The 27,875-nt window shown below is 28.9% G+C and overlaps 1 protein-coding gene across 7 annotated transcripts in view; it reads right to left on the reverse strand.

The window, feature by feature from the left end:
* Positions 1-1,043: 1,043 nt before the first annotated feature.
* The window catches only part of heph (polypyrimidine tract-binding protein 1 heph), a 974,461-nt gene continuing 947,629 nt past the window's right edge, over positions 1,044-27,875 (reverse strand). For 6 of the 7 annotated variants that reach the window (XM_075379895.1, XM_075379893.1, XM_075379896.1 and 3 more), the window contains 7 exons: positions 27,612-27,742; positions 19,075-19,108; positions 11,738-11,830; positions 8,735-8,951; positions 7,453-7,530; positions 4,144-4,207; positions 1,044-1,312 (listed from right to left, as the gene is read on the reverse strand). In XM_075379895.1, coding sequence (XP_075236010.1) covers positions 1,244-1,312; positions 4,144-4,207; positions 7,453-7,530; positions 8,735-8,951; positions 11,738-11,830; positions 19,075-19,108; positions 27,612-27,742 — 686 coding nt within the window. In that variant the 3' untranslated portion in view covers positions 1,044-1,243. The remainder of the gene's footprint in view (positions 1,313-4,143; positions 4,208-7,452; positions 7,531-8,734; positions 8,952-11,737; positions 11,831-19,074; positions 19,109-27,611; positions 27,743-27,875) is intronic. The other variant, XM_075379892.1, reaches the window with a different exon arrangement.

Genomic DNA, 27,875 nt, shown 5'->3' on the forward strand with positions numbered 1-27,875 from the left:
TTCTGAATATTTTAATTATTAAAAACAACAAAACAATACTATACTATTATTTTCAGAGGGTTGATTAACTTAAGAAAATGAGAAATTAAACATAATATGTATATATATAGTTTAACCAGTACTTTTATGAACTGAACTACAGAGGTTAACTAAATATAATAAACCCTTATAAATATACAAAAAATTTAGAATTTTACCTATTTTTAATTTCTTTTGTAACTGCAGATTATGTAATAAAAAAGAAAAACAACTAAAATTTAACAAAAATTTGAGACATCATTTATAAAAAAAAAAAAAAAACAAAAAAAACAACAATATTAATATATATGTATAAAAAACTAACATGAACTTAAATTACTTAAATACTGTAATGTAAATTCCATTTTAATCTAATAAATGAAAGAAAAAATATATAAGAAAAAAGATTAACTAAACTTATATATAAACATGAAATGAGTTCTTATCAGCACAAACAAAATAATATTAATATATTTTGAAAAAACCAACAGATCGGTTAAAGAAAATTTTTTTATAACTAAATGTAAAAAAAATTATAATAAAATACAAAAAGTATTTTTCATTGTAACATTAACATATTTATACAGAATTGTTAGTTTTATTAGTCAAAAACTGTATAATATTTATTATTCATATGATTTAATATAAAAAAAAACTATCAAATTAACAAAACATATTTTAATGTTATACAAAGTAAATTAAAAATAAAAGAAGAAAACAATTTACTCTTTTATTTTATTAAGTATGAGATAATTATTAAATGTAATAAATTAATTACAGTTACTAATAAAATCGTATTTATAAACATTATGATATCTTTAAAAAAATGAAATAGAGAATAAATTGTTTTTTTTTTATAAACGTTGAGGTATCCATTATTTAATAGATTATTCTGTTAATACATTATTAGTTATAAAACAAAATTACTTAAAGAAAAAAGATTACATTTTTCATTTATATTTATTCTTATTACTTAAAAAAAAATATATATATATATATATTTATGAATATATATATTTTTTAATTATTTTATTTTAGTTTAATTAATACTTTGGTCTCGAGTTGTTTGTGCCATCTATTAATAGTAATAATTATAATAATATATAATAGTATTATAAATGAAATTGGTCGATTTAAATGATACAATGCAATGCAATGAAGTACATTAAATCAGTCGACCATTATTAATACAATACAATAATTAATATGCAGTCTGTGGCCAATCTTAAATATTCGATTTTGAAAATGATACTCGCAAATGATTTTGTTCACTCAGTTGATAGTTATGCATTTTCTGCGAAAAAAAAGAAAAATTATTTATTAGTACTTCTGTGTAAAAAAAAAAAACACACACTTACTCTAACATCTGAATCAATCCATTTTACAGTTCATTTGGCAACTCAGCATAATTCAACATTGGGGAAATTTTAATTATTACGCTGAACCTGATTTTTAACAAGTAATAACCAAATTTTCAAGTAATGACAAATCTATTCTTTCTAAAATAAAGAGAATAAAAGGTATTATGATATTTAAAATTGAAGAGAAGCTAGGAGAATCACACAATGAAACACATACACATATACTCACACACCCCTATATATATATATATATATATATATATACATGAGGCACGTTTTTTTTATTAAGTAAGGGCTGTTTTCAATTTACACTATTAGATGCGGTGGGAATTGATGGCGCTGGTGTGTAGCATATTTATTTATATTAACGATCATCTGTAGAAAAAACAGGTTAACATTATTCACATTAGTTGCTGTGTATAGCCTGGCTGAAATGAGCACTACAATAAATAATCCCTTGAGTTGTGAGGTGCAATAGTTATCTATTGGCAAAAAACCTGGTCACCTGACTATCACAGATGAATTGACTGAAAATGTGAATACAAAAATCTGTAAAAACAGAAAGCTTACCGTCTCTCAATTATCAATTGAATTTCCTTTTGTTTAACAATCAGTAATTTACGACATTTTAACTGAAAAACTGGGTTACATACAGGTACCAAATGTTGACAAAAACACACAAAGAAAAATATCTTGTTACATCTCAAAAAATTTTTGAAATGAAAATGAAGATGATGATTTATGGAAACGCATTGTGACCAGTGATGAAACAAAGATATCTTATTCAAATATTGAGACAAACAGCAATCAATGCGATGGCAGAATTCGTAATCCTCGAAGTCCAAAAGTTTAAACGAGAAAGTTTAATGAAAAAGCTTAGGGCTACCGTTTTTTTGGGATGCCAAAGAGATATTGCAAATTGAATTTTAACTGTTAATGGTGATATGTAATGTGAAATACTTACAAAACTAAGACGTTCAATTAAAAAAAAAAAAAGGTATGGGAAGCTAACCGACAGGATTTTGTTCCTCATGATAACGCACAACTTCACGTGGCAAACAAAACCACTGAACAATTGTGACATTTTCATTAGGAAATCTTCGATCATTCACCTTACAGTAGACAAGTAGTACAAGTGATTATTACCTTTATCTCCATTTAAAACAATGGCTTGCATCACAGAAGTTTGAAAATGATGAATTGCAAAACAGAGTAATTAATTGGTTTAAATCACATGTGGGAGAATTTCTTCAGTAACGAAATAATGAATTAAAACGAAAAACAAAAACTTAAAAGAGAAAATTTAAAAAAGAAATTAAAACAAACTAAAATATTAAAAACAAAGGCAAAATAAAAAAACTTAAATTAAAGTGTTAAACACAAAAACGTACAACTACCATAAAAATTTAAGAACACTATTAAAAAGTATGTAAAATACTAACATTTCAGAGAAATAAAAAACACCCAGTCCAAAACTTCTTTATTATTGCCCAGGATTTGTCAAAAATTCCTGGGCAAGTTAAATTTACAATGCAAGGCCGCAAAACATGTGCAATCCACAAGGATGTGGTGCACAGTCAAGCAGCAGTTGCACCATATGCATATCGGTGCTTTTTCTGCTGATATCAAGTACCCATGAGTAGCACTTGAATGTCCTCTCCGCAATAGGCAGAGGACAATTTCCTCTCGGTGTATTTTCCTGTGGGACGAATCCCATGGCAACTCAGTATCTTTGATGTGTCAAAGTTTGTTATCCACTGTGGCAATCCAGTCATCTTAGCATGGCGAATATGTAGAAAAATAGTATATATATGTAAATTTATTTTTTTATAATAAAGTTTTCTCAGTTTCACTTATTTCAATTTGTATATCAAAATGACCCTTACTTGAAAAACATGCCTTGTATGTGTGTGTATAATACACTAGGGGAAAGTTTTCTGCAGAATCAGAAATAAAGTAGCCCAATAACAGTTTAATCTTACAATAAATCCATTAGTTTTGATTTTTTCTAGTTTTCTTTGTTAACTCAAGTTTCATTTTTATTTGTAAAAATAAAAATTTTCCCTGTTTTTCTTACTCGATAAATTTTCACTCTTTCTTTTACTCTTTATAGATTTCACTTTTTTTGTACTCTTATTAAATGAATTTGTCTAATGCTTTATTGTTAGTCAGTCTTGTTTCATCCTTCAAAGACTCAACATGTGTTTATTATGAAATTACAATAATGTACATTAAGACTTTTACTTAATTGAATGAACCAACAAATAATAAAATAGTGAGAATAATTAAACATAACCGAGGTATTTATCCAAGGCAGCATATTATTTGACATTATGAAAGTTTATAATGGTATAATATACTAATCAAGGTTTTCAGTATCAAAACAATTACCCATCTCCCAAATAGCTTGGTTGAGAAAAGCCTCAACTGTACATCTGTACAAATAATAAAACATAATACTAATATGTTTTAACTGAATTTATTTATATTATTTTTTAATAACAAAACCCTTTGAGCAATACCATTGACTAATTAAATCTGCTTGTAACTGCCTGAAAATGTTAAAAACAACATTTTTAGTGTAAAAGTAAAAAATAAAATGATAAAATATTTTTTTAAATATTTAGTTAGTAATATTTTACATTTTTAAACAAATTTTACTGAATTTTTTATTCCTTCATAAAATGAAGCAATATTATACATAATATTTTTTTTTTTTAATGTAATAAATATATTAATTAACTGTAATGGAAAATCAACTTACTATAAGAGCAGCAACAGCTTCTTCAAGTGACCCCAACTGAATCAATGCCATTCTCTTATCCTTCCTGTAAAAAAATTATGATAAAATTTAAATAAAGAAACAGTAACTTTATGATAATGAATGTATCAATTATCCAATATGAAGGATAATTTTATCATTTTAACAAAAATTACAAAGGAAGTTAAGAGAGAAAAAATATGTTTATAATTACTTTCAGTACAAACTGCATCATTAATGCTGTATTTCAATATTTATTTGTCCTCTAAAAAATTTCATCATGTTTTGGGCACAAAAGCACATTGTTCAGTGATTTCACTTTGGATTATTCTTGAAGCACACGTATTATTTTGATAGTAAACTTACATACCACTTGATGGTAAAACAAATAATTTTAATCACAATACATACAGGACTGTTTACAAATTAAACTTAGACTACATACCAAATTAATAAAGATGATAGAACTGACCCTCACAAACACTAAGTCAGAGGTAAAATTCAGAGACAAGCTCTCAGAACAATTTAAGATCAAAACAGGACTACGCTAAGGTGATCAACTGCACTTTAGAAATGGTAATGAAGGAATAGTTCAAAAAATGCTCCCAAAAATAAAAATAAGCCAAAAAATCAAAACAAACTGTCTTGGTTACGCCAAAGATTTGACACTGCTAGCAAACAACATCAATATATATCGCAGATATTAGAACTTCAAAACATTGCAAATAAAACTGGTCTCAAAATACCATTCAAAGAGAAAATCAACACCAAACAAAAAAAATCACTACCCCAAAAATCAACACTGATTTTAGATTTTCAAAAGAAAATCAACGCCATTAAAAGAAGTAAACATGAACGGTAATAAAATCAAAGTAGTAACCCGATTTAAATATCTCAAGAGGAATAACAAACAACCTTAATGAAAAAATTATTCAATCCAAATAAAAAGAAAAACTAACTATAGTTCAAAAATTAACCTGGTACATGTACAATAAAAAATGACTATCAATAAACAAAAATAAGACACCACAACACAGTTATGAAACCAGAAGCCACTTATGAAGCAGAAACACTCTTCCACCTGAACAAGCAATCAAAGACAGACAAACTCTACAAAATTGAAAGAAGAATTCGATGAACTTGCAACAATAAAACATTCCAAAAAGGCGAACAGTGGTGTATTGTGCCCAACAAAGTCATACACAAAGAGTTAGAACCCGTCACTGACATCATGCGTAAAAGAAGACTAGGATTTTTTGGATATAGGATTTTTTGGATGCTATATTGAAAAATTCTGAAACAGCTAGTACAGTACAATCTCAACTTGAAAAACACCAAGACAGGATGCAGATAGATCAGAGAAATAAGACAGGATCTAAAGGAAATTGGCCTTACACTAGAAGAAGACACTACAGGTAAGATAAAATTAAAAAAACAAAAACATTCGCTTCACATTTACAAGAAATAACTCGCAACACGAATATTTTCAACAGTAGAAAGAGCACGAAGATCGGAACACACGAAAAGTACTGGGAGGATTGCAAGACCGAAACAATTTCATCAGAGACTTGGATGATGAACTGACTTAAGAGATCCTATGTGGTCATAAAAGACAATAATAATAACAGGATCTGTTTAAAAAACTGACATTTTTAAAAAAAATTCCTTGAATATTTACAGCATTATAAAATTCTTTCAAAATACTTTCCTTCCTGTTGTAAATGTAATTTTATATATCCCTTCCACTTCAAGAAGCAGCTCTGGAAGACCTGCCTTTCAAATTTAAGGCATTCTATGAATTTTCTTTTTAAGATCCTGTTATGTTAAATCGCTGTCCTTTTAATGAAAATTCAAATTTTGTAAATAAAAAAAAGATCAGCCGAGGTTAGGACGGGTAAAGGATGACAATGACCAAATTTTCTGTACAAATCTCAAAAATTACCAGCAATGTGTGGACTGGTGCATTGTCATGGTAAAGAACTATGAATTCTCATATCAAAGTTTCAGGATCTTTTTCCTCACATTTTTGCAGGGACATCTGATGATTTCTAAATGGTATTAGCAACAGTTGAATGTCTGCCCTGCAAGTAGAAACTCATAATGAACAACTTTTTTAATTGAGCAATTTACAAAAAAGACTGTAAATATCACCTCTGAATTTTTTAACAACTTTGTGTGTTTTTTATCATCTTGATGATGACAATTTCACCAACTTGCTATGATATCTTATACTTTGTTTCACATCATACCTGTGTTTCATTGCCAGTTAATAACTTTGACAAGAAACTTTCATCAACATTTGCAAAATTCAAAAATCGTTGACAGAATCCTACACAACTGTCATTCAGCTCTTGTGTCATGAGTTTCATGATCTCGGTGGTGACACACTGAAAATCCTAATTTTTTGGTTGGAATTTCATAACATGAAAATCCATTGAAACCCCAGTTTCTTTTGTTATATTGTGAACTGTTAAATAAGATTAATTTTAAACACAGAAAAAAAGGTTTTTGACAGACCTCATGTAATATATCATCAATAATACATCAAAACTGCCATAATTTGAAATAACATCCATTTTAGCCAATAAAAACCATTTAAACTTATACAGGAAAGATATTAAATTAAGTTAAACAATTACAGTTTTTGAAAATAAAAAAACAACATATGAAGAAAAGTTACTAAACAAAACCTGTAGAAGATAAATACAGTCTTAAAGATGGTTTATATCAAAATAAAAATGCATTTAACAACTCTATAAGACACAAGAATTATCACTAACAAATGAAGCTTCATTCTGCAAAACATTTTTTATACTCAGTCGATAACCATGCATCCTTAATTATTTCTTCTACTTACAACAGCAATATATATATATATATATATATATATATATATATATATATATATATATATATATATATATATAAAGCAGGTATATTTAAACCAATTTCAAACAAAGACAATTGTAGAATGATAAAGTAGAGCAAAGCCAACAGTGAAAGTTTTAATAAAAATTTCATATTTCAAATCAATATTTGTATGCAAATAAACATAACATCTGCAGGTGTATTAATAAAAGTAAATATGATAAAAGAATTTGAAACAACTACATATATACCGTGAGTATTTTTTATTTTTGTGACAGAATTGTTTTCACATCTTAATTATACTTATTATTAGCTAGTTATTGATATTATCTCTCATAAGATGATAAAAACAGTTACACCAGAATATGAAATTTATCAGATTTTTAAAATCAAGTTTAATTATAAAAGTAAAAATACCTGATATAATATCAAAATAATACTCACGGGAAAAACTTAAACGCCTTCACTTGGAATCCATTCTCTGTAAATGCTTCTTTCATCTCCTCTTCAGTGACATTAGGTCTGTAAGAATACAATTTAAAATTTTAAGAACACATTAAGATAATCTAAAAAGTTCTTGTAATAACTTTTAGTAATGCTTAAGAACATTATATAATAAGTTAATTGTTAGATGCTTTGTGCCAGCAAGTCAAGTGAGAAATATTTCGCGTATGTGGTTCTATGTGAAATTACATCTTTTTGAAAAATAAAAATACATATATGTTCAATCATGGAATCAGTATGTTATTTCTTCCTATTGGTTTGTTATACATTGCTTCTTTTTAACTACTTTGTTTATATTAAGAACATATTGTCTTGTTAGTTAAAATTATATTATTTAACATCAACATTAATGAACATTTAACCTAAATTACTATGTGTTTACAATTAAATGTTAATAGTAACACACTGATCTACATATCTAAATAAAATATTATCTAATTATGTGAATATTTGTATTTATTGATGATCCAGTATCTCTATGGTGCGATGAATTAGTTCTCAATAAATCAAGAGGCAAGATTCATAATGATATTTGGTCCTCCAGGTCGGAACAATGATGACCTGATGTTATGATGATAACAATTAAGAAAATATTCAACCATAAATTAAAATCAACTAAGTGTTTTTTAATGAAAGTCACAGTTTCACATCTTTACATCTACATGAAATAATAAACTAATCTTTCTTTTTACGCTCATTTATTATGCTCGTCTTAAAGGTAACTATTAAACTATTATTATTATAAACATGACTACCGAATCAGCAAATATACATTTATGCTTATTAACACTTAAATCAGAAACATACAGTAATAATATCATCTATAACTAGAACACAAATATTTGTCATACAGCCCAACTTATAGAGAATAAAAGTCTATCAGGCATTAATAATTCATGTTGTCAGTCTAAATAAAATAGTCTTAATCTTACATCAGAATCTAGTTTTGAAAACTACAATCTTTTTAACATACACTGTGTTATATTACACAACCTAAGTGATAAACTATCTTCCGATGACATAAGCCGTTTTAATATGCTCAAGAATTTATTTGTAGCCGATCCAAGTTTCAACATTCTGTTTCAAATTATTTTAATTGGCACTCAGTTGTATCTTTTTTAACAATCATTAAAAGTATCTATTCATTTTACGAACTCTAATACTTTAAACGAAGATAATGTAATAAGGATAATAAAAAACAAAAAAACAAAAATTTACTTACGGAATGTTAGAAAGATGTAAAGTTTGGGAAGGTGGATAAATATTCTGATAATTTTTCGAGCCTGGTTTCTTAAAGCGATGGAGGGTTGAAGTTGTATAATCTTTTGTGAGACCAGCATCTGGTTGCCCTTCTTTTGGCAATTGTACAGTTTGATGCTTAGATGTCATAACTCGCATTTGTTTACCAAATAATCTCAATTTATCCATGTGTGTCATAGCTGAAACAAAAATTAATACATTAATTAAGAGAAATATATCATTCATTCATTATTATTATTATGTTTGAAAGTTTAAAAGACGGTCTTATTATTTAAAAAAAATTTTTAAGAGCGATTTAAATCATAATAATTATTCGGGTATGTTTACTAGACATAGGTATATACAGACACTTATCATATGCAGTGTTAATCAACTATTTTTTTCAGATGTAAATTAACAATTAAACCATGTGCATAAATTATATCAACCTAACAACTCTTTTTGATAAATATGTCTAACATTCGAAATAAAAATACTAGATTCAAAAATGATTCATTTATAAGTTATTTGTTCTATCACAAAAGTGCTCAAAAGAATAAAAATCTCTGTTCTATTTCAGGCTAATAACAACTCTTTCATTACACATTGTTGCAATAGAAAGCATCAAAGGTAAATTGAGCACATTACTGAAGTTTATTATGTAAATTTGTGTTAGGTGAAACTGTCTACATGTTTGTTCATAAATTGTACAATTACATATAGTTTTGTTTGTTTTGAAAGCAATACTTATAATCTTTATTCCTATATTCTGTAGGACTTTTTATATATAGAGTGGCACAAACGTCACTTGACACTAGGTAAAAAATAATTACAAACAGCAAAAAAATGTTTTTATATTAACAATAGCAAAATGTAGTATACATTAATTTTAGTCAATAATATTGGTATTACAGAATGTTGATAATTCAGCTGTGTCAAGTTGGCAATGACAAACAAAACTAACTGTCTAGATTTGTATCTCAGTGTATTGAAGTGAGCTGTAGTGTCTGATTTGGTTTTCTGTGTTAAATAGTTATAACGATGTTAATGAAAGAAGATAGGATTTTTGCTTTAAAGACTTTTTATAAAAGTGGTGCAACTGCAGTTATTAATGAGTGGGTTACACATTTTACACCAAATCCTCCCTCTAGACTAACAGTGTACGACATACAAGACAGATTTGAACAAACATGGATCTGTTATGGATGCACCAAGATCTATCTGGCCATCCAATAAGTCGCAACAGTGGAAAATGAAAATGTTATGTTATGAGAAAAATTGTGTGTATGTTTAGCAGAGACAAAAGGTCCATGAAAATCAACAAAACGATTAATCTCTAAGCTGGAGTTATCACGAAGGTCCGTACAAGAATGTTACACAAACATAAATTTAAAGTTTACATTCCATGTTTACTTCATTGGCTACTTGAAAATGACCTAGATCGACGTCTTCAATTTTGTGAATTGATGCTTAACAAATAAAAACAAGATCCCGAGTTATTCATTAAAATAGTGTGGTCTGATCACGTCAATTTTAAGTTAAGTGGACGAGTTAATACACATAACTGCATTTACTGGCATACTGAAAACCAACATCTTTTGTTAGAGCAACAACTCAATCAACACAGCTGTGAGTGTTTGGGGAGCGATATCTTCTTTTGGCGTACTTAGACCAAACTGTTCTGAAGGAACAGTGACAGGAGATAAATACTTGAACATGCTTAAAATTTATGTGGTACCAAGACTCATGATGTGTGCTGAAAACATTCAAGCAATCTACTTCCAACATGATGGCGTTCCACCACTGCAGTCCACGATTGTCTGAATGAAACGTTTCACAGAAGAGTGACATGCAGGTCGACATGCAGATATTGACATGCCTCCACATTCACCAGATATTATGCCAATGGATTTTTTCATATGGGGTATCATCAAGGAGTCTATTTATTCAAGAAAGCCTCATACTATTGACAAACTGAAAGATTAAATTTACGATGCATGCAATGATTTGGACAGTGATAGAAATGTTGACAAAGAGTATGTAACAGTGTTCCCAAAAGACTGAAAAATGTATTAATCAAAATGGAAAACATTTTGAACATAAGGTATAATTGTAAGTATTGTCTGAAATAAATACAATAAAATAATTTCAGTAATTTTATAAACGAGTATCATGTCACTTTTGCACCACTCTGTATATTAGTGTTATGAATTTTCTGTCACTTATTAAAATTAAATTAAAATTCATTTTGTATTTTATATAACATAATTCCTGCGTGTGTAACCATGAATTTGGGTATATTTTTCTTTTATTCAATAATTTCAGACTGAAACCCAAAAAGATTTTTAAAAATCGTAATTCCATTCATAAAATTTGTAAATTAAGGGACTAATTATATGTAATGAAACTAATTTAATTTACTACTTCTAATTTGAGAAATAGATCACAATACTTTGAATGTAAGAAATAGATCTAATTAGAAATAGAAAGAGATCAAATTACTTCCCAAACTATCATAATTCTTTTGACAGAACTTCCTTCTTTAAACATAATCTAAACACGGTTCAGATGAAAGCATTTTCCTCTGAAACTTTATCTTTCTCTAGTGATTTATTACTTCATTTAATTGAATAAAACACATTCTTTTCTTTATTTCTAGATTTCACCAGCTTTTTTCTTAAGCGCTTCCACAATAAAGAACAAAAAAAATCATAGTCACCTTTAATTATTCCCTTAACATTTAAATAAACTTATTTATCAACTAACTCTTCAGTTATAAGAAAAAATGTATTAAAGTTAATATTATAAATAAAACCACTCTGCTGCCAACTCATGTAGTAGTGAAGGCGTCTCAACCAGTCATCCAGAATGTTCTGGATCTGAATCCATTAGACCACTAAAGAATTTTAATTCTCACACATAATATCAAATTTAAGTGGTGAGTAAATAAACTACAAAAAAAATTATATAAAATTTAATTTATTACCGAGGTGTGCTTGTTGAGGTTCGGCCATCTGTACCAGGGCAGTATCCTTTTTGTTATACAGAATCTTCACTCTCTGCACATCACCATAGACACCTAAAACAATAAAAAATTTCATTCTATAATATTAATCTAATTTAAAACACTTTTATTCTTATAAAAGAAATAAATCCAGAAACATCCAACTACATCCTAGAATTATTTCGTCCTTTAAAAAATTAAAATGAATGTAATTTTTATGAATTAGGGGATGAAAATAGATTAAAAAACTGATTTAATTAAAGGTAATTTTAGATTAAAGAAAAAAAACTACTACATACGTTTTATTAACAAAAAAAAATCACACAGTGGTTTGGATCTGTGAAAAGGGTCGGCAACTGCACAAATATATACTATCAATTTCGCCAACATAGCAACAAGTTAGATGTAAAATGAAAAATAATGAATATTACAGGTATATTTATGATAAACCAGTAAATTTTGGTTGAATTCACCTGTTTTTGAATTCAACCAAGGTACTGATGAATAAAAATTTTATACAATACTGATTCTATAATGTAGTTATTTTTTGAATACATAAAAACATAAATCGGTATCATCATATACATGTCAATAAGGCAAGGGAACCTGCTCAACTAACTTCTCAATTGTTAAGCATAAAAAAATAATATTTAACAAATGTTTCTACGTCGAAACAGTCTGTTTTTCAGTATCACACCACTAAATCTCAAGCCCCAGCAAGCAACTGCTTGAGGCAACTAAAAAATTTTAAATAGAAAAGGCAGGCAGGATTGTGACAGATCATTTTCAAGGGCACTGAAAAACAAACAACTTGTCATAAACATCACTGAGGTATGACAACCCTAACCCAAAACGATGGTCATTTAATGTTTTTCTCAGCCAAATTCAAAAGTAAATAAATTAACACATATAATCCACCTTACCAGCATGTTGATATATTCTCTAGATCTTTTGGCTTATTTGGAAGCCATCATCAGGAGGAGTTAGGATTAATATATTAAAGTCAAAAGATTTTAAAAAATCATAATTAAAATTTAAAAACAGTCATGACTGTCCTACTAGTATAGTCCTAGTAAGTATACCAGTATACTGCAGGAGTATAACTGTACTCCTAATTAGGACTGTACTAGTAGGACTAGACAGTCATGACTTGATTTTAAATTTTAATTTTATTTTAATATATTAATTTTAACTCCTGATTATGGCTTCCAAGTAAGCTGAAAGATCTATAGAATTATCAACGTGCTGGTAAGGTGGATTATATTAATTGTTCATTTATTTGCTTAACATATCAGCAGTACCATCTTTGAGAAATAGATTGAAAACTAAGTAGTCTGTAGTTTAAATGACTGGACAACAGGGAAAAATACAAAAAAAAATTATTGAATGTTCATAATTCAATCTATTTTTTTAATTTGAAACCACTACTTCAGCTGAACTGTAGGCTACTATCTTGGTTAAAGTTATTGTAGCTTGAAATCAAAACTGTTATTTTTCAATACCTTGTAAAATGATCTTACAACTTCCATTTCCATTTAAAATCTTTAAGTTGCTCCCTCATTGGGGGGGTCCCCTGGGATTATTAACTATTTTAGTACTCTGTTTTCAGTATAAGTAGAGCGAATTAATTATAGAACAGATACAAGCTCAGTTAGGAAAATTACAATTGCTAATTTTAAGATGGTAGTAGAGAAGTCAAACAAAAATAAAATGTTTATTAAGGACAGGATACCAGTGGAATTTTTTTTTAAACATGCTCCCCAGAATAATACTTTGGAATTGCAGGCAAAATTGTTTAATAACATATTCAATTACAGAACAATTGTGGAAAACTTTAGAAGCAATTGTTTTTCTGTTATTAAAAAAAAGGGTAAAGTAAAATGATATAAAATTATCAATCAATGATTTTGTTAGTACAGTATCATAATTATTTTTTGGGGTATTAATGTTAGATAGATTTGCAGAAACAGATGTAAAAAATAGTATAATTAAAGAATTTTTGTTGTTAAGATAATAATTACTATTATTTTTTCTGCTAAGATCACTATAGTTCATATGTTTAGTACTTCTTTCCTTTCTTAGCTTCATTTTTTTTGTCTATTGTTGATGCATTTCAAAACCACTCCACTATCAAAACTTATTGTACTCAATAAGTACAGACAAGAGTCAAGTACAATAAGTTTTAACAATGGAGTGGTTCCAAAACACATCAGTAATAAACAAAAGAATTCCAAGCAGGATTCATGAAGGGATATTTTGAACTATAGATAATATATTCAATATATTCAATCTGCATAACATATAGTTAAATTAAAGAGCGGGGGTGAGGTCATATAGTTTACATTTTTTTTTAGTGAATTGACTTTTGATAGAATTGACTGGAGTGCACTATTTTATAAACTGTTGGAAACAGGATCGACTTTTAAAGTTTATAAATGAAAAGAAGAATACAAAGTCAGTGTATGGTTAAACTGGGTTATTTATTACCACTACTGTGGTAATCATTTTTCATTAATGAATTAGTGGTTTACCTAGAGGAATGTCTCCAGATTGATGGCTTAAGTATTAGTAAGACCTTTGCTATATAGAGGTGATTTTGTGTTGCTAGAAGGAATAACTAAATCATTGCAATTTACAGTAAGTAGAAATTTTATTGCGAGTTATAAGATTTAAGTATTAAAATAGAGAAGTCAAAGATAGTAATTTTTCAACAAGGTGGGAAATTAGCTGTACCACTAGAAAACTGATTTTATAAAAATAGGCAAATGAAGTAGTCAACAAGCACAAATATTTGGGCATGACTGACACCTGATTTTTCCTTTTTCATAAGCAAGTTTTGAAAAGGTGTCCAAATATAAACTGAGTAAAAACTTTATACATAAAAAACATACTTCAGGTACAGCAAAACAGTCTGTATTTGATTATGTTATACAGGCAAACTATGCAGTCCAGGTGTGGGCTATTATGGTAGGGGGTGGAAACTTTACAGTGATTGCTTTTTACATTTGCTTATTTTATTTTATTCCACATCTAAAGCTATCCTATACCTTGAGATGGATTCAGGTTGTTATTTTCCAAACAAACTATTGAAACTGCATTTCTTTTATGTGCAAAAGCTTTCGTAATCCAAAACATTGCTGGACAACCTTTTGGCAATAAAAGTTGTTAAGTAAAAGATAGGCCAGTACTGATTTTGTGGGAAAAGTATGGCTGTATGTTAGGAAGAGATTTACAGAAGAAATTTTTGGAATAGAAATATGTGTTAATGGAACTTATAGAAAAATTAAATTTTCACTTTGAAAGACTGTCTGGATAGGTAAGTTACAAGAATTAAATTTTTATACTTTTTATAGGGGTTAATAAGGGTTAAAAAGTCAGGTGGGTAGGTAAAAATATATTATAATAATATTTTAAGCAGAGCAGAAAAAAGCATAATTTTTAAAACTGGAAGACAAGTATGTAATTTAAATTTGCGTATAAAAATATGCTCTTGAATATTTTTTTGTTAAATTTAAGAGGACAAGAGGATATTGTCTACTTTATTAGAGGTCATGCAGAAGGTGATTGAGATATTAATATAAAATACATATTACAGTGTTTATATAAATACATATTACAGTGTTTATATATATATAGAGTATAAAATTTATCTATATTTTTGTGATGCCTTAGTAGAAAAAATGTATTAAATAATTTTTAACATTGAAAATAAATTAAAAAGAATGTGTTTACTTTACCTTTATTATCATAATTATTTTTAAATTAATGTAATTAATTGTTGTAATAAAACAATTAAAATTTGCTTCATTTGTAAAAATCAGTTTACTGAAGATATTATTATATTTAATTGATTTGTTTTTTTACTAATTTTTTAATAAGAAATGTTTTTCCTGGTCATTCATGTCTTACTTTATTTATAATACATTGATGGATTTTTTTAAGTGTAAAGAAAAATAATGTTGTCTTCTAATAAGTATGTCATAGGTGAATTGAAAAATCAGGTTGTTGTAAAAAGGCTTTGACTTTTTGCAATGCACCCGGGAAATTGGAAAATTATCTAGCAATTTCTGATCAGCCTGATATTTTTCAGGTTTATTTACTGAGCCCATACAACTTAGGCGAATTAGAAAATGTGCAAATAATTGCACATTTTTTTCTTCCAAATCAGTGGATATTTGGAGGTATTTGCAGAGAAATTATAAATATAATTAACTAAACTTAACCTACTCTCATTTCAGTCACTAGCCAAGGTAAGCGAGAGAAGTAAGCGTAAGTTAAGTTTGGTTAATTACATTTAAAATTACACCTCTATTACCTCTATTTCTTTTTAATGAGCCAAACAATTGCACAATTTCCAAACAGCCTAAAGTTATATTGGCTCATTACAATAAGCCTGTAAAATATCATGCTGATTAGAAATTGCTAGATTGCTAATTTTCCAATTTGCCAGGTGCATTGCAAAATGAAGGCGCTCTATAAAATAAGCCTGATTTTTCAATTCGCCTACAACATATATACAAATTTTTCTCATTATTGTGTTAGTATTCTTATTTCTTAAATAGATTTTTTATTTTGTTTTTTAGTAGAAAAATAAAATTATATATCAAAATGTATTATTCTTTCTACAAAATGTAAATATACGAGGGACATTCAATAATTAGACAGATTGATGTAGAGAAAAAAATGGTTCATTCAATCATAATGAAACTTTTTGAGTCAAGTTGGCAACCTTAGGAACACACTTAATTAGCTGTTCGATCATAATTAATCTCAACATAATCTTTTTAGTTGATTTCAGAATGTCAGCTCTGCTTGAAACGTGTACACCGTTTACTCAAGAATGTTGAAACAGTATGGTGATAAGTGTTTAAACTACAGCAATATATATAAGTGGGTGAAACAGTTTAATTCAGACAGAACAAGTGTGACTGATTTCCATCGCTCTGGAAGATAGTTTAAGTTATGACTATCATGCTGCAAAATGGCATAAATAATATTACTCACAAAGACAGGCGAGTCAACATTTTCCAAATTGCTAGTTGTGTAATACTAGTGCTGCAATTGCGCTTTCAATCATTCCTGACATGCTGAATCATTGCAAAACATGTTTGAGATGTGTTCCAAGACACTTGACTCAAGCCCATAAAGATACCTGATTAGCATTTGTTCTGAGCTCAAAGAATAGTTTGAACATGGATACACCATTTCGAGCCCGAATCCGGTCTTGAAACATTTAGGTTCACCTTCCACAAAAAAATTCAAAACTCAAGCATCAGCTGGTAAAGTGATGTTGACAATCTTCTGGGACTTACAAGGCCCAATTTTTTGTGACTATCTAGAACAATGTACTGTGAACAGTAAGTACTATTATATCATGCTCCAACAGAAAGTGAGAACCGTGGTAAGGAAAAAACGTCAAAGTACTCTCTCAAAAGGTGTGATTATCTTGCATGACAACATGCGCCCCCAAATCATTCAGACAACAGGAAAAACACTCGAGAAGTTGGGTTGGAAGGTACTGCCACATCCTCCTTACAGCCCAGACCTTGCCCAATCCAATTTTCATTTGTTCGGCCTGCTAAAAGACTTTACGCAACAAGAAGCTGACAATAAAGTGGTCAAAGAATGATACACGAATGGTTCAACAGCAAGATAAAGACTTCTACACTGTAGGAATCGAAAAGATCACAGAGCAGTGGAACAAGGGTATAAATGTTGTTGGATACTATGTTGAAAAGTAGTGCAAGTTTCATTATCATTGAATAAATACTTTTTTCTCTACATTTATTTATTTGTCTCATAAATTATTAAACATCCCTCGTAATTGTATAACAATTTTACATTTTGTGTAAAATTAGAAGTAGGCTACATTTCTAACATGTTTTATTAATATAAATATTTATTTGTTCCTGAATTCTGTGATTTGTCTTTATTACCCCAAAGGTGGTTCTACTATATAATGTAGAAGTTCAAGTAATACTGCTCTGAAATAAAAGTTTTGTTCTTTGTATGGAAACTTTATTAAATTATATTTATTAACTCTAAACTTTAAATAATCAAATTATTTTATGTATAAAATAGTTTAATATTAAAAAAAATAAATAAATAAACGAAAATAACAAAAATTTTAATAAAGATGTTACTTAAGGAAAAGAAAATAATGAAAGATATAAAATGAGAAATCCCAAACCTTTTTGAGAAAAATAAGTGAAAAAATTTGAGACATTTAACTTTTCTTTTATTTCTCAAATATTTTATTCTTCATACTGTGTAGGTGATATTAGAAAATAGAATAAATAAAAAAAGTTTTCACTATAATATTAAGTTTCAGGTTAAATAATATATTCAACTTTTGTCTTTTTATTACATAATATATTTATAAAATAAAAAATATAAAATCTAACTTTTTAAATCATATTTTGTAATATTATAGTCATATCATATTTGTAACACAAATATTCCAGACATACTTGTGAGATATGTACAAGTATATTATATAAGCTGGTAAGGAGCAAATCATCACTGTGGAATGTGTTGCTTTCCCATCTTAGGTAAAAATATCACAAAGAATTCTGAAAGATAATCTCTAAATGAGTAGGTTCTTTTGTGTTACAAAAGAGTACCTCACTCTGGCTATTTTTCACTAAGCATCCCTTTTTGTTATCCTTAATTCCTTCAAGCCCGTTTACAAGCTGAAGTTTAGATTGAGAATTGTATTTCTCTTCTAGTGGTTGCAAAGTATGCTTAATTGATTTCAGTATCTGTTAGATAAACCCTCATAATTAATATCAAATGATGATAAATAATTGTAAAATGTTTTATATGATACTATTTATGAAAAAATGTTTTTACTGGTTGGGATTAAGCTTTAGTTTTGTATAATATAATACCGAATTTTTTATCAAATTAACGTGTGACAAAAATTAATTCATTAAACATTTTAAATGACTAAAGAAGGCATAAAATTTAATATAAATGTACTAAAAATTAACATCATAAAATAAGACATCAATTTAAAAATTAATACATGAACACCATACAGAAAAAAATATAAATTTAATTAAAATAAAAATCCTTAATAATATATTAAAATCATATATGTTGTTATGAATAAATAATAATAATAAAAAATAATGAAAATAAATAAAACTGAAGTTTTAAAATAAATACAAAATAAATAAGGCAAGGGAATAGCAATAAAAAATTAAAAGTTATAGCAATGTTTAAAAAAATAAAAATAAAAATAAGATTTAGTTAAAAAATAAATACAGGTATAAGCTTAAGAAAGTAACAAAAAAATAGTAAAGAATATAACATACCAAACAGAGTAAAGAGGGCATCAGGAGTGATCATCTATGTAGCAGAGTAACGCCGAGTAGTACAGATAAGGTGAAGATCGAAAATTAGGTAGAACAGTAGTAAGATGAATTTAGTGTATAATTTTTTGTTTTCACAGTAGCGAGCGAGCGAGCGAATGAGCGAACGCAGGCATCAATCAATACAGCGGGCAGGGAACAAAAAGAGCAAACAAAAAACATGATATTAAAGTAAAGAAAGTAAGTCATAAAACATGAAAAATGAAAATAAAAACAGTAGTAAAAAAAGTAATAGTAACAAAGTCTCTTATTTAGGTTTATAGCAATACAAAAGTGGTAGTAGTACAAGTTTTTTTTTCTAATAGATATAGCAGTAAAAAAATGAAATAGCAATAATAATGAACAGTGTAATAAAATAGTGAACTAGTATAAAAGTAATAGCAGCGATACGTAGCAATAAGTAGCAATTAACCAGAAAATATATCTAACCTAATCTAACTCAAACCTAACCTGATTTTAAACTCAAAAAAATATTACTTACAAATTATCTATCATATAATTTTACTTACTCATTCACTGCTTATAGATACATATCTGATGAATATTCTTCAACTACTACCACAAAAAAAAAACACACACATACAAACTATAAACACATACATACTTGGCTCCTAAAAGAACATAAATAAAAATATAAGATCAGCATTTTATTATTTATTTTAAAAGAGATTTTTATATTAAAAGTTTTTTGAAAGGGTAAAAAATATGTGGGAATTAAATTTAAAAATGTTAAAACATAATTTAATTAAATGAACATTATAACAAAACTTTCAATCCAAAGTCATATTTCAAGAAAATTAAATAGATACAGCTTGGCTTCCTCAAATATCAACAACAGATCTAAAAATCATATAATATCATATCTGAAAAATATAACTCTTAACAGTACGGATGCAATGGAAATTATTGTTACGCCATTGATAACAATTTTTTTGTTTAGTATGGCATGTATTCTTATACTTTTGTAGTCAGCTATACTTGTCTTTTGAAGGGTATAAGATGTAAAATGAGTTTTTATTTTTCAACATATCTGCAAATGGAATTCTTATATGTAGATTTAAGAACAGTTTCCAAATGATTCCTGACACTCAAGTATCACATAAATAAAGTAAAAACATTTGCTTGATGGCATTTTCATAAAATTGGTGGGATAGGAAACAATGTGCATATGTTCTGTTTTTCTTCAGCGATAATAGTCCAAGAGACTAACGATACTCAAAACTGACTGATCCAGTATCTTGTAAAATCACTGCTAAATTATCTTCACGGGCCGGAACCCCAAGAACAATTTTCTACTAAAGATTTTTACCTTACTTTTTCAATTACATGATTTTTGGACCACGTAGCATATTTAAATAAAAAAGATGAAACTAAACACCTCTGTACTTACTAGCAACTTACAATAACTTTTTTTTATTACTTTAGTGTTAAAATATGAATTTGGTTTTTATATGCATCTCAATAATTTAGATGTAAAACAGGAATATTACTCACTTTATTTACATCACATATAAAGTACAGTACAGTGTTTATTATAAAATAATTTAAATATTCAAAAATAATTTAATGACGGAGCCAAATAATTTTTTATGAATTGATTGTCATTAAATATATTTACAATACTTTTTCCTTATCCTTAATCTCTCCTTTCCTGCATAGGTACTACAGAATTTTAATCAACCATTTTAGCTACATTTAACTACACAACACCAAAATTGTCTGGTGGCAGCTTCCTTATTGGAACAACTAAACTGCATGCAGTTTAATATGAGACATGTCTGGAGGCTTCATTTCCTACCTATGAACTAGAAAAAAGGTCCTAACTATTGGCTTAGATGCCTTTAAAGTAAAGATAGGCCTCTTAATTCTTTTAAAATTAATTTAGCAATCATATTATCTTACAAGAATTTTTTTAAATTACTAAAATTCCAAGGAGACAAGTTTAAATATTAAAAAATCAAAATCAATTTGGATTTAATTTTTTTAATATTATTAAATGAAAAATAGACAATTATATTAATCAGTTTAGAATGAAATATTATCTTTTTACAAAAGAGATGGAATTATTAATATCAGGCATTATAGAAAGCATAATCAATATGAAATTTCTAGAATAAAGAACATAATAAATTATACTTAAATTTAAAAAAAATTCTAACACAATAAAATCATAAATTTTACAGATTTTTAAAGACTTCTAAAAATAAATCCATTGTGTTTTAGATCTCAAGTAAATTATTTTATCTGAAATCGTGTAATAAATTAAAATTTTAAGATACATTAATCACTTTATACCCAATATTATTAAACAAGTGTTCATAAGTAAACCAATGTTTTTAACATAGTTAATATTCTCTGATATAACCAGAACTCTAGACTCCTATCAACATTACTACTATTAGCTGAGTAACCTTCAGAGCTAGTTGGATGAAATATTATTCGTTACTGGACTAAAAATTTTAAACCCTAAAAATTAACAATCATTTAAAAATTAATAGCCTTAAAAATGGAAATCCAATTTTAAAAACCAACCTATGGTCTCCTCTCCACACACACACACACACCGGCTATCACGTATCAGCTGATCTTAATATCCTTATTTATGATTTGGAAAAGTATCCTTATTCTCAGTAAGCGTACCACACACGCACAGAAACACAAAAATCTGAACCGATTATTGTTAAAAAATGTTATATAAATAAATACTATGATTAAAACCAATATTTATTAGTAAAAACTCACAATTAAATAAAATTTTTTAAATAATAAAATTAACTAAAAGCAAATTATAAAACCAAAAATAATATAGTGGGGGAAAATGTTTTTCATAAGTATACATTTTTCAAATAACTAGTAATAACCACCCGATTCAGCCACAAAAGTAATAAAATAACCAAATTTCATGTACTGGTTTTATCCATAATATAATAAAAATTGAATCTCTTTAATTTACAATAATATATAAAAAAGCTTCGTGACTTGAGCCCTTGCTGTGAGCATCAGGATTTTGCATTCTTCAGGATTCCTTTATTACAGATACATAAGCAGGCACCAAATACAATGATTAGTTACAAATAGAGGTATTGCGAATAAGAAATCATAAACAGAAGGAGTGACTCCTCAGTCACTCCTTCTGTTCAGGGTAATGTCCAGGGTAATGTCAAGCAGCATGGATAATGCACCTGTAAAATGCTACAAGCTGAAAAGGATATGGTAAGTACAGACTGCCAGTAAATATGCTAACAGACTCTTTACAAGCAGCAGTAAAAACTAATCAAGGCAACTGCAGTTCACAGGAGTTTAAATAGAGGAAAGTGATGAGAAATCACTGCCATTAACTGTTATGAAAACCATACCATGATGGCAGAGTCCAAAAACTTCGTACATACTGCAAGTGATCTACATGTGGTAACGGATATGCTCACAAAAGAAGAATATTATACATATTTTTTTAATATATGTGATAGTTCACCTAAGTTCTTCATACAAAAATTTGATTCTTATTGGAAAAAATGTTTATATTTCATTATTTAAAACAAGTTCTTGGCTGAACTTCGTGGTTAATATGAAGGATGTTCAATAATTAACGAGATAAACTGATGCATCGAAAAAACAGTTGATTCAATGATAATGAAGCTTTATGAGGATGAAGTTGGCAACCTTGGGAACACACATTTAATCAACTGTTTGATTATAATTAATCTAAACATAACCTCTTTTGGTGATTTCAGAATGTCAGCTTCGCTTGAAACGTGTATGCCAGAACAACAATGTTCAGTGATAAGATTTTGCAATCAGGTGTGAAACCGGCAAAAATTTACTCAAGAATGTTTAAAAAGAGTACCGCAGTAACATGTGTAACTGGTTAGAACAGTTTAATTCAGGCAGAACAAATGTGACTGACTCCATCGCTCTGGAAGCCCAGTTGAAATTTAGTATACTGCGCTGCAAAATCGCATAAATGATCTTATTCGAGAAGACAGGCAAGTCAAAATTACTAAAATTTTTAGTTTGTGTAATATTAATATTGGAACCATGCATTCAATCAATCATGATGTGCTGAACTGCTGCGAAACGTGTTTGAGATGGGTTCAAGAAGACAGTTGACTCAAGCCCTAAAGGCACCTGAAGTTGCATTTGTTCTAAGCTCAAAGAACAGTTTGAAGCAGAAGGTAATGAACCTGTGATGAAACGTGGATACATCATTTCAAGCTCAAATCCACAATGGCAAAGTCTTGAGTGGAAACATCTGGTTTCACCCGCAACAAAAAAATTCAATATCCACATGTCACCCGGTAAAGTGATGTTGATAGTCTTCTGGGACTCGTAAAGCCCAATTTTTAATGACTATTTAGAAGAACAATGTATCGTGAACAGTGAGTACTATTCTAACATGCAAAGGCAAAAATGTCAGGGTGTTCTCTCAAAAGGTGTGATTCTCTTGCGTGACAACACATGCTCCCACATCACTCAGAAAATGGGAGAAACACTTGAGAAGTTGAGATTGGGAGATGTGGCCACATCCTTCTTATAGCCCAGACCTTCCCCCATTTGATTTTCATTTGTTCAGCTCACTCAAAGTCTTTTTATGTAGCAAGAAGTTTGATGACAACAAAACGGTCCATGAATGGTTCAAATAGCAAGATAAATACATCTACGCTGTGGAAAAGCTCACAGAATGGTGGGATAACTGTCTAAAAGTTACTGGAGATTATGTTGAAAAGTAGTGCGAGTTTCACTGTCATTGAATAAATCTTTTTTTCTTTACATCAATTTGTCTCGTTATCATTGAACTTCCCTCATACTATTTACTGACTTAACATTTAATTATATCTATAACTATAGCTAGAAAACCTTCAGGAAGTTAATTTAAATTTACATATCTGTTACAATTAAACATAGAATAAAAAACACAACAGATTAATAGATAAATAATTTAACAGCCACAAATAAAATATTCACTGGATTTATTTACATTCTACTCATTAAACTTTTAAAAATCTAATTAATCTTAAAAAAAAAATACTGAACCAACATTTACCCTCCACTGCTAACCACTTTATCCAAGCCGTAAATTCTAAAATATTTATTATTAATTTCTATTACTTCTTTTCAACATACAAGGGTTATTTTTTTTCAAGGTCCGATTGGCCGCAAAATAAAAACCCGTGCAAAAATCGGATGAACCTTGCGCATATGTGTTATGCAGCATCTCTAATACGTCCTTCAATCACGCCGCGTCACTTCATTTAGTTCTGAACACGCAGCTAGCACGTAAACATGTCTACAACAATAGCATCTCCCGCCAAGTGTGAAGTACGTGCGGTAGTTCGATTTCTTCAGGCTGAGGGGTGTAATGCGGCTGACATTCATCGACGAATAAGTAATGTGTACGGAGAAACTTCAATGAGTGACAGCAAAGTGCGACAATGGTGCAGGAACTTTAAAGCAGGAAGTACAAATGTTCATGATGCAGGCGGTCAGGGAAGGAAGCGAGTGTCAACTCCAGAATGGAGTTCTCTTGATGGAATTTCATGGAACGTGGCACGAACATCACTGCAGCTTCATACTGCGTGACTCATCAAGTCTACAAAGGGCGATTCAGAATAAGCGAAGAGGAATGTTGTCATCAGGCACTGTCTTTCTCCATGACAATGCACGGCAGCTTTGTTACACTGCAGCTGTAACAAAGAAGCTCCTGCAGCGTTCTCGTTGGGAAGTGTTTGATCACCCACCATACAACCCGAACTTAACTCCATCCAATTTTCACCACTTTGCTGACATGAAACGCTGGCTAGGAGGACAACATTTTGGTACAAACATGGAGCTGCAGACCAGCGTAGAAACATGGTTGAAAACACAGGCAGCTTTGTTCTATGACGAGGGTATTGGAAAGTTGGTACCACGCTACGACAAATGTCTAAATGGGAGTGGCGACTATGTAGAGAAATAGCGTAACTATGTAAGTACTTGTTACAAATAAAAAATTTTTTATTTCACTGTGGTTTTAATTTTGTGACCGATCGGACCTTGAAAAAAAATAACCCTCGTACATTAAAAAAGGTCAGTTTGTTTGTTGAGTGGTGGGGTATGACCTGCACAAACTCTTAATTGTCTTGCTACTGTAACAGAGAGTTTTGGTCTGCAGACAGGAATACAGAGAGCAAACTTTCATCTACAATCATAGTTAAGTACACTCGGCTCCATAATTTCACCTTCACCAAAGTTCCCTAATTCGTTATGTCCCTAACATATTACACTTCAGTAGCTAATCATAAATCTACTTCAAAAAATAAATAAATAAAACATTTGTCTGATCTTGTCTTACTATGCATAGTTTTAGTTCCATGTTTAGCTATGTGATTGTGGATGGTGATATTAATTCATGATTATTTTTATTTATAAGAATCATTTCCACATGTCAAATGCACACAGTTCAAATGACATTAAATGCAAATTAAACATATTAAACAAAACATGCTATAAATCATTTCAAACCTTAACTCATTTGATGTCAATAGAATCTAATTTGTCAGCTACTTAAAAATCATTACAAAATATTATGATACTGATACTAACAGTAATGAAAAAATTAACTTATTAAAGAGAACCAAAAGCTTACCATTAATTCCAAAATTAACTACATTATAATGGAACACCATTTCCAAACTGGTTCCATAAATAATTTTACTAGACTTACAAAATTAACATATTGACAAACACACAACATAACTAATTTCGTTCCAAGTTACACTATTTCTTCAACTCTACTCAATATATCCTACTCATCATTATCACTCTTGTCGATGGTACTGTCAGAACTGAAATCAGTTTCATGTAATTTTACAATAAAATTCTCAGAAATTTCATCTAACATCAGTTCAAGTTTAAAATAATTTGTCCCACAATTTTCCACAGCAATTTTCAATAAAACTGTTTCCTCCCACATTAACTTTTTATTTCTCCCTTTAGAAATCGGAGTTGCTTTCAACCTTTGTGAAGAACAATTACTCTACACATGACCATTCATGTGGGAAGAATATATATAGGTATCGCATTATGGATTGCAACCTTTTATCTTTTATATCATCATTCTCGACCAAATTTTTCTGTTGTTTTCAGTTTTTTCCACAGAAACCTAAATCTTTCATGACTACATGAAGAGCCCAAATGCGTCCTTCAAATGTTATTTGCTCTTTTACTAATGGCAAAAGTTTTGTTAGAGAGGGGCGCCCTCCATGCCATAAATGAAACTCAATCACTGTCCTCTAAATAACTGTTGAAATCATCCAGTTTTTTTACAAGACCATTTTTTACAAGTACTGAATTCACTTCTACTAGTTTCAGGTCGTTCTTGTTGCTTTAAAATATGCTGAAGGGATCTAACAGAAACACTGGTTGCTTTAGAAACACAAGTCTGAATTTGTTTTACATTTTTTGCTTATCCTTCTTTGGCTTCTTTCTTCATAATATTATAAATACTCATAATAACTGCTCGAGTCTGACTTTTGACAATCCTGTTAACCCCAATTACACTGGTTTTTACTGACATTATGGGTTTATATTTACACTACAATAAATTAAATTTACGAACAATTAAAATAACGTTAACTAAAAATAACTTTTTTTAATGACACTAACAATATAAATAAACTTATTCACAAATAACAGCTATGAACAAGGATCTATTAAGCAGTCTATTAAGAATTAGATCCAGTTATCTATCTATATATATATATATATAAAAATGTAGCAATGTTTTTAGAAAAGTATATAAACATGATATTTAACATTCTGAATTCTGATCTCAACTGACAAGTTTTTTACCCCCACCACAAACTACTGCTGTGATGCTACGGTGCATCTAATTTCTATCCGCCACCACTGAATGAACAAGCTGTGTTTAAAACAGTAGATGAAAAACTGGAACATAGTTTGTAATAGGTTAACACTTCGTAATAAGGTTGAAAAATAGCTAATGGAAAGCCCAAGAAAATGAAAAGAAAAGGTAAAATTTCATATTGAAGCCAGAAGACACTGGAATCAAATATAAGGGAATCATACTGACTACAAAACAATGTTCATTGACTGCAATCAAGAAACTGGAACAGATACTGATATGTCTTAAAAATGGAAAAAAATTATTAAAACAGGATGAAAATAGATAATTTATTTGTAGGCAAAAATGATTCCTTTTTTGCCTATACTAAAAACATAAAATACCAACAACTAGGGATAATATATAACCTTGTACATATTACGATTAAGAATGCATAAGAAAATAATAATTATTTTCTTCAAAATCCAATGAACATTTTAAATATTAATATAACAAACACATCCATATAAATAGTAATAATAACAAATTTAGATAACACTCAAAACTAATAAAACCAATGTTTGTAAATAAACACTCCATTTAAAAAAGTACATTTAATATTATCAGAAATGAGATGGAATTCCATAAACTTTCTACTAACCTCATCATTTAAATTACTGATAAGAAGAACACAAGTATTCGCAGCCATTTGTCCTGGTAGACGAACTCCACTGGCAGCTAAAGCAGCGTTTGTACCTGATCCTGGCAGAGAGAAACCAGCTAATGGGATTCCTAAGAACACATAACAAAAAACGTAATTTAAAAAAAATAAGACAAAAAATGTTACAGAAAAATGATAAAAAGTAACAAAGTCTTGATAAAGATCATGACTTTTATCCAAATTTTTTGAGGTTTCAATGAGAAT

Source organism: Lycorma delicatula, chromosome 12 (genome assembly GCF_047948215.1).
Source record: "Lycorma delicatula isolate Av1 chromosome 12, ASM4794821v1, whole genome shotgun sequence".
NCBI classification, from domain to species: Eukaryota; Metazoa; Arthropoda; class Insecta; order Hemiptera; family Fulgoridae; genus Lycorma; species Lycorma delicatula.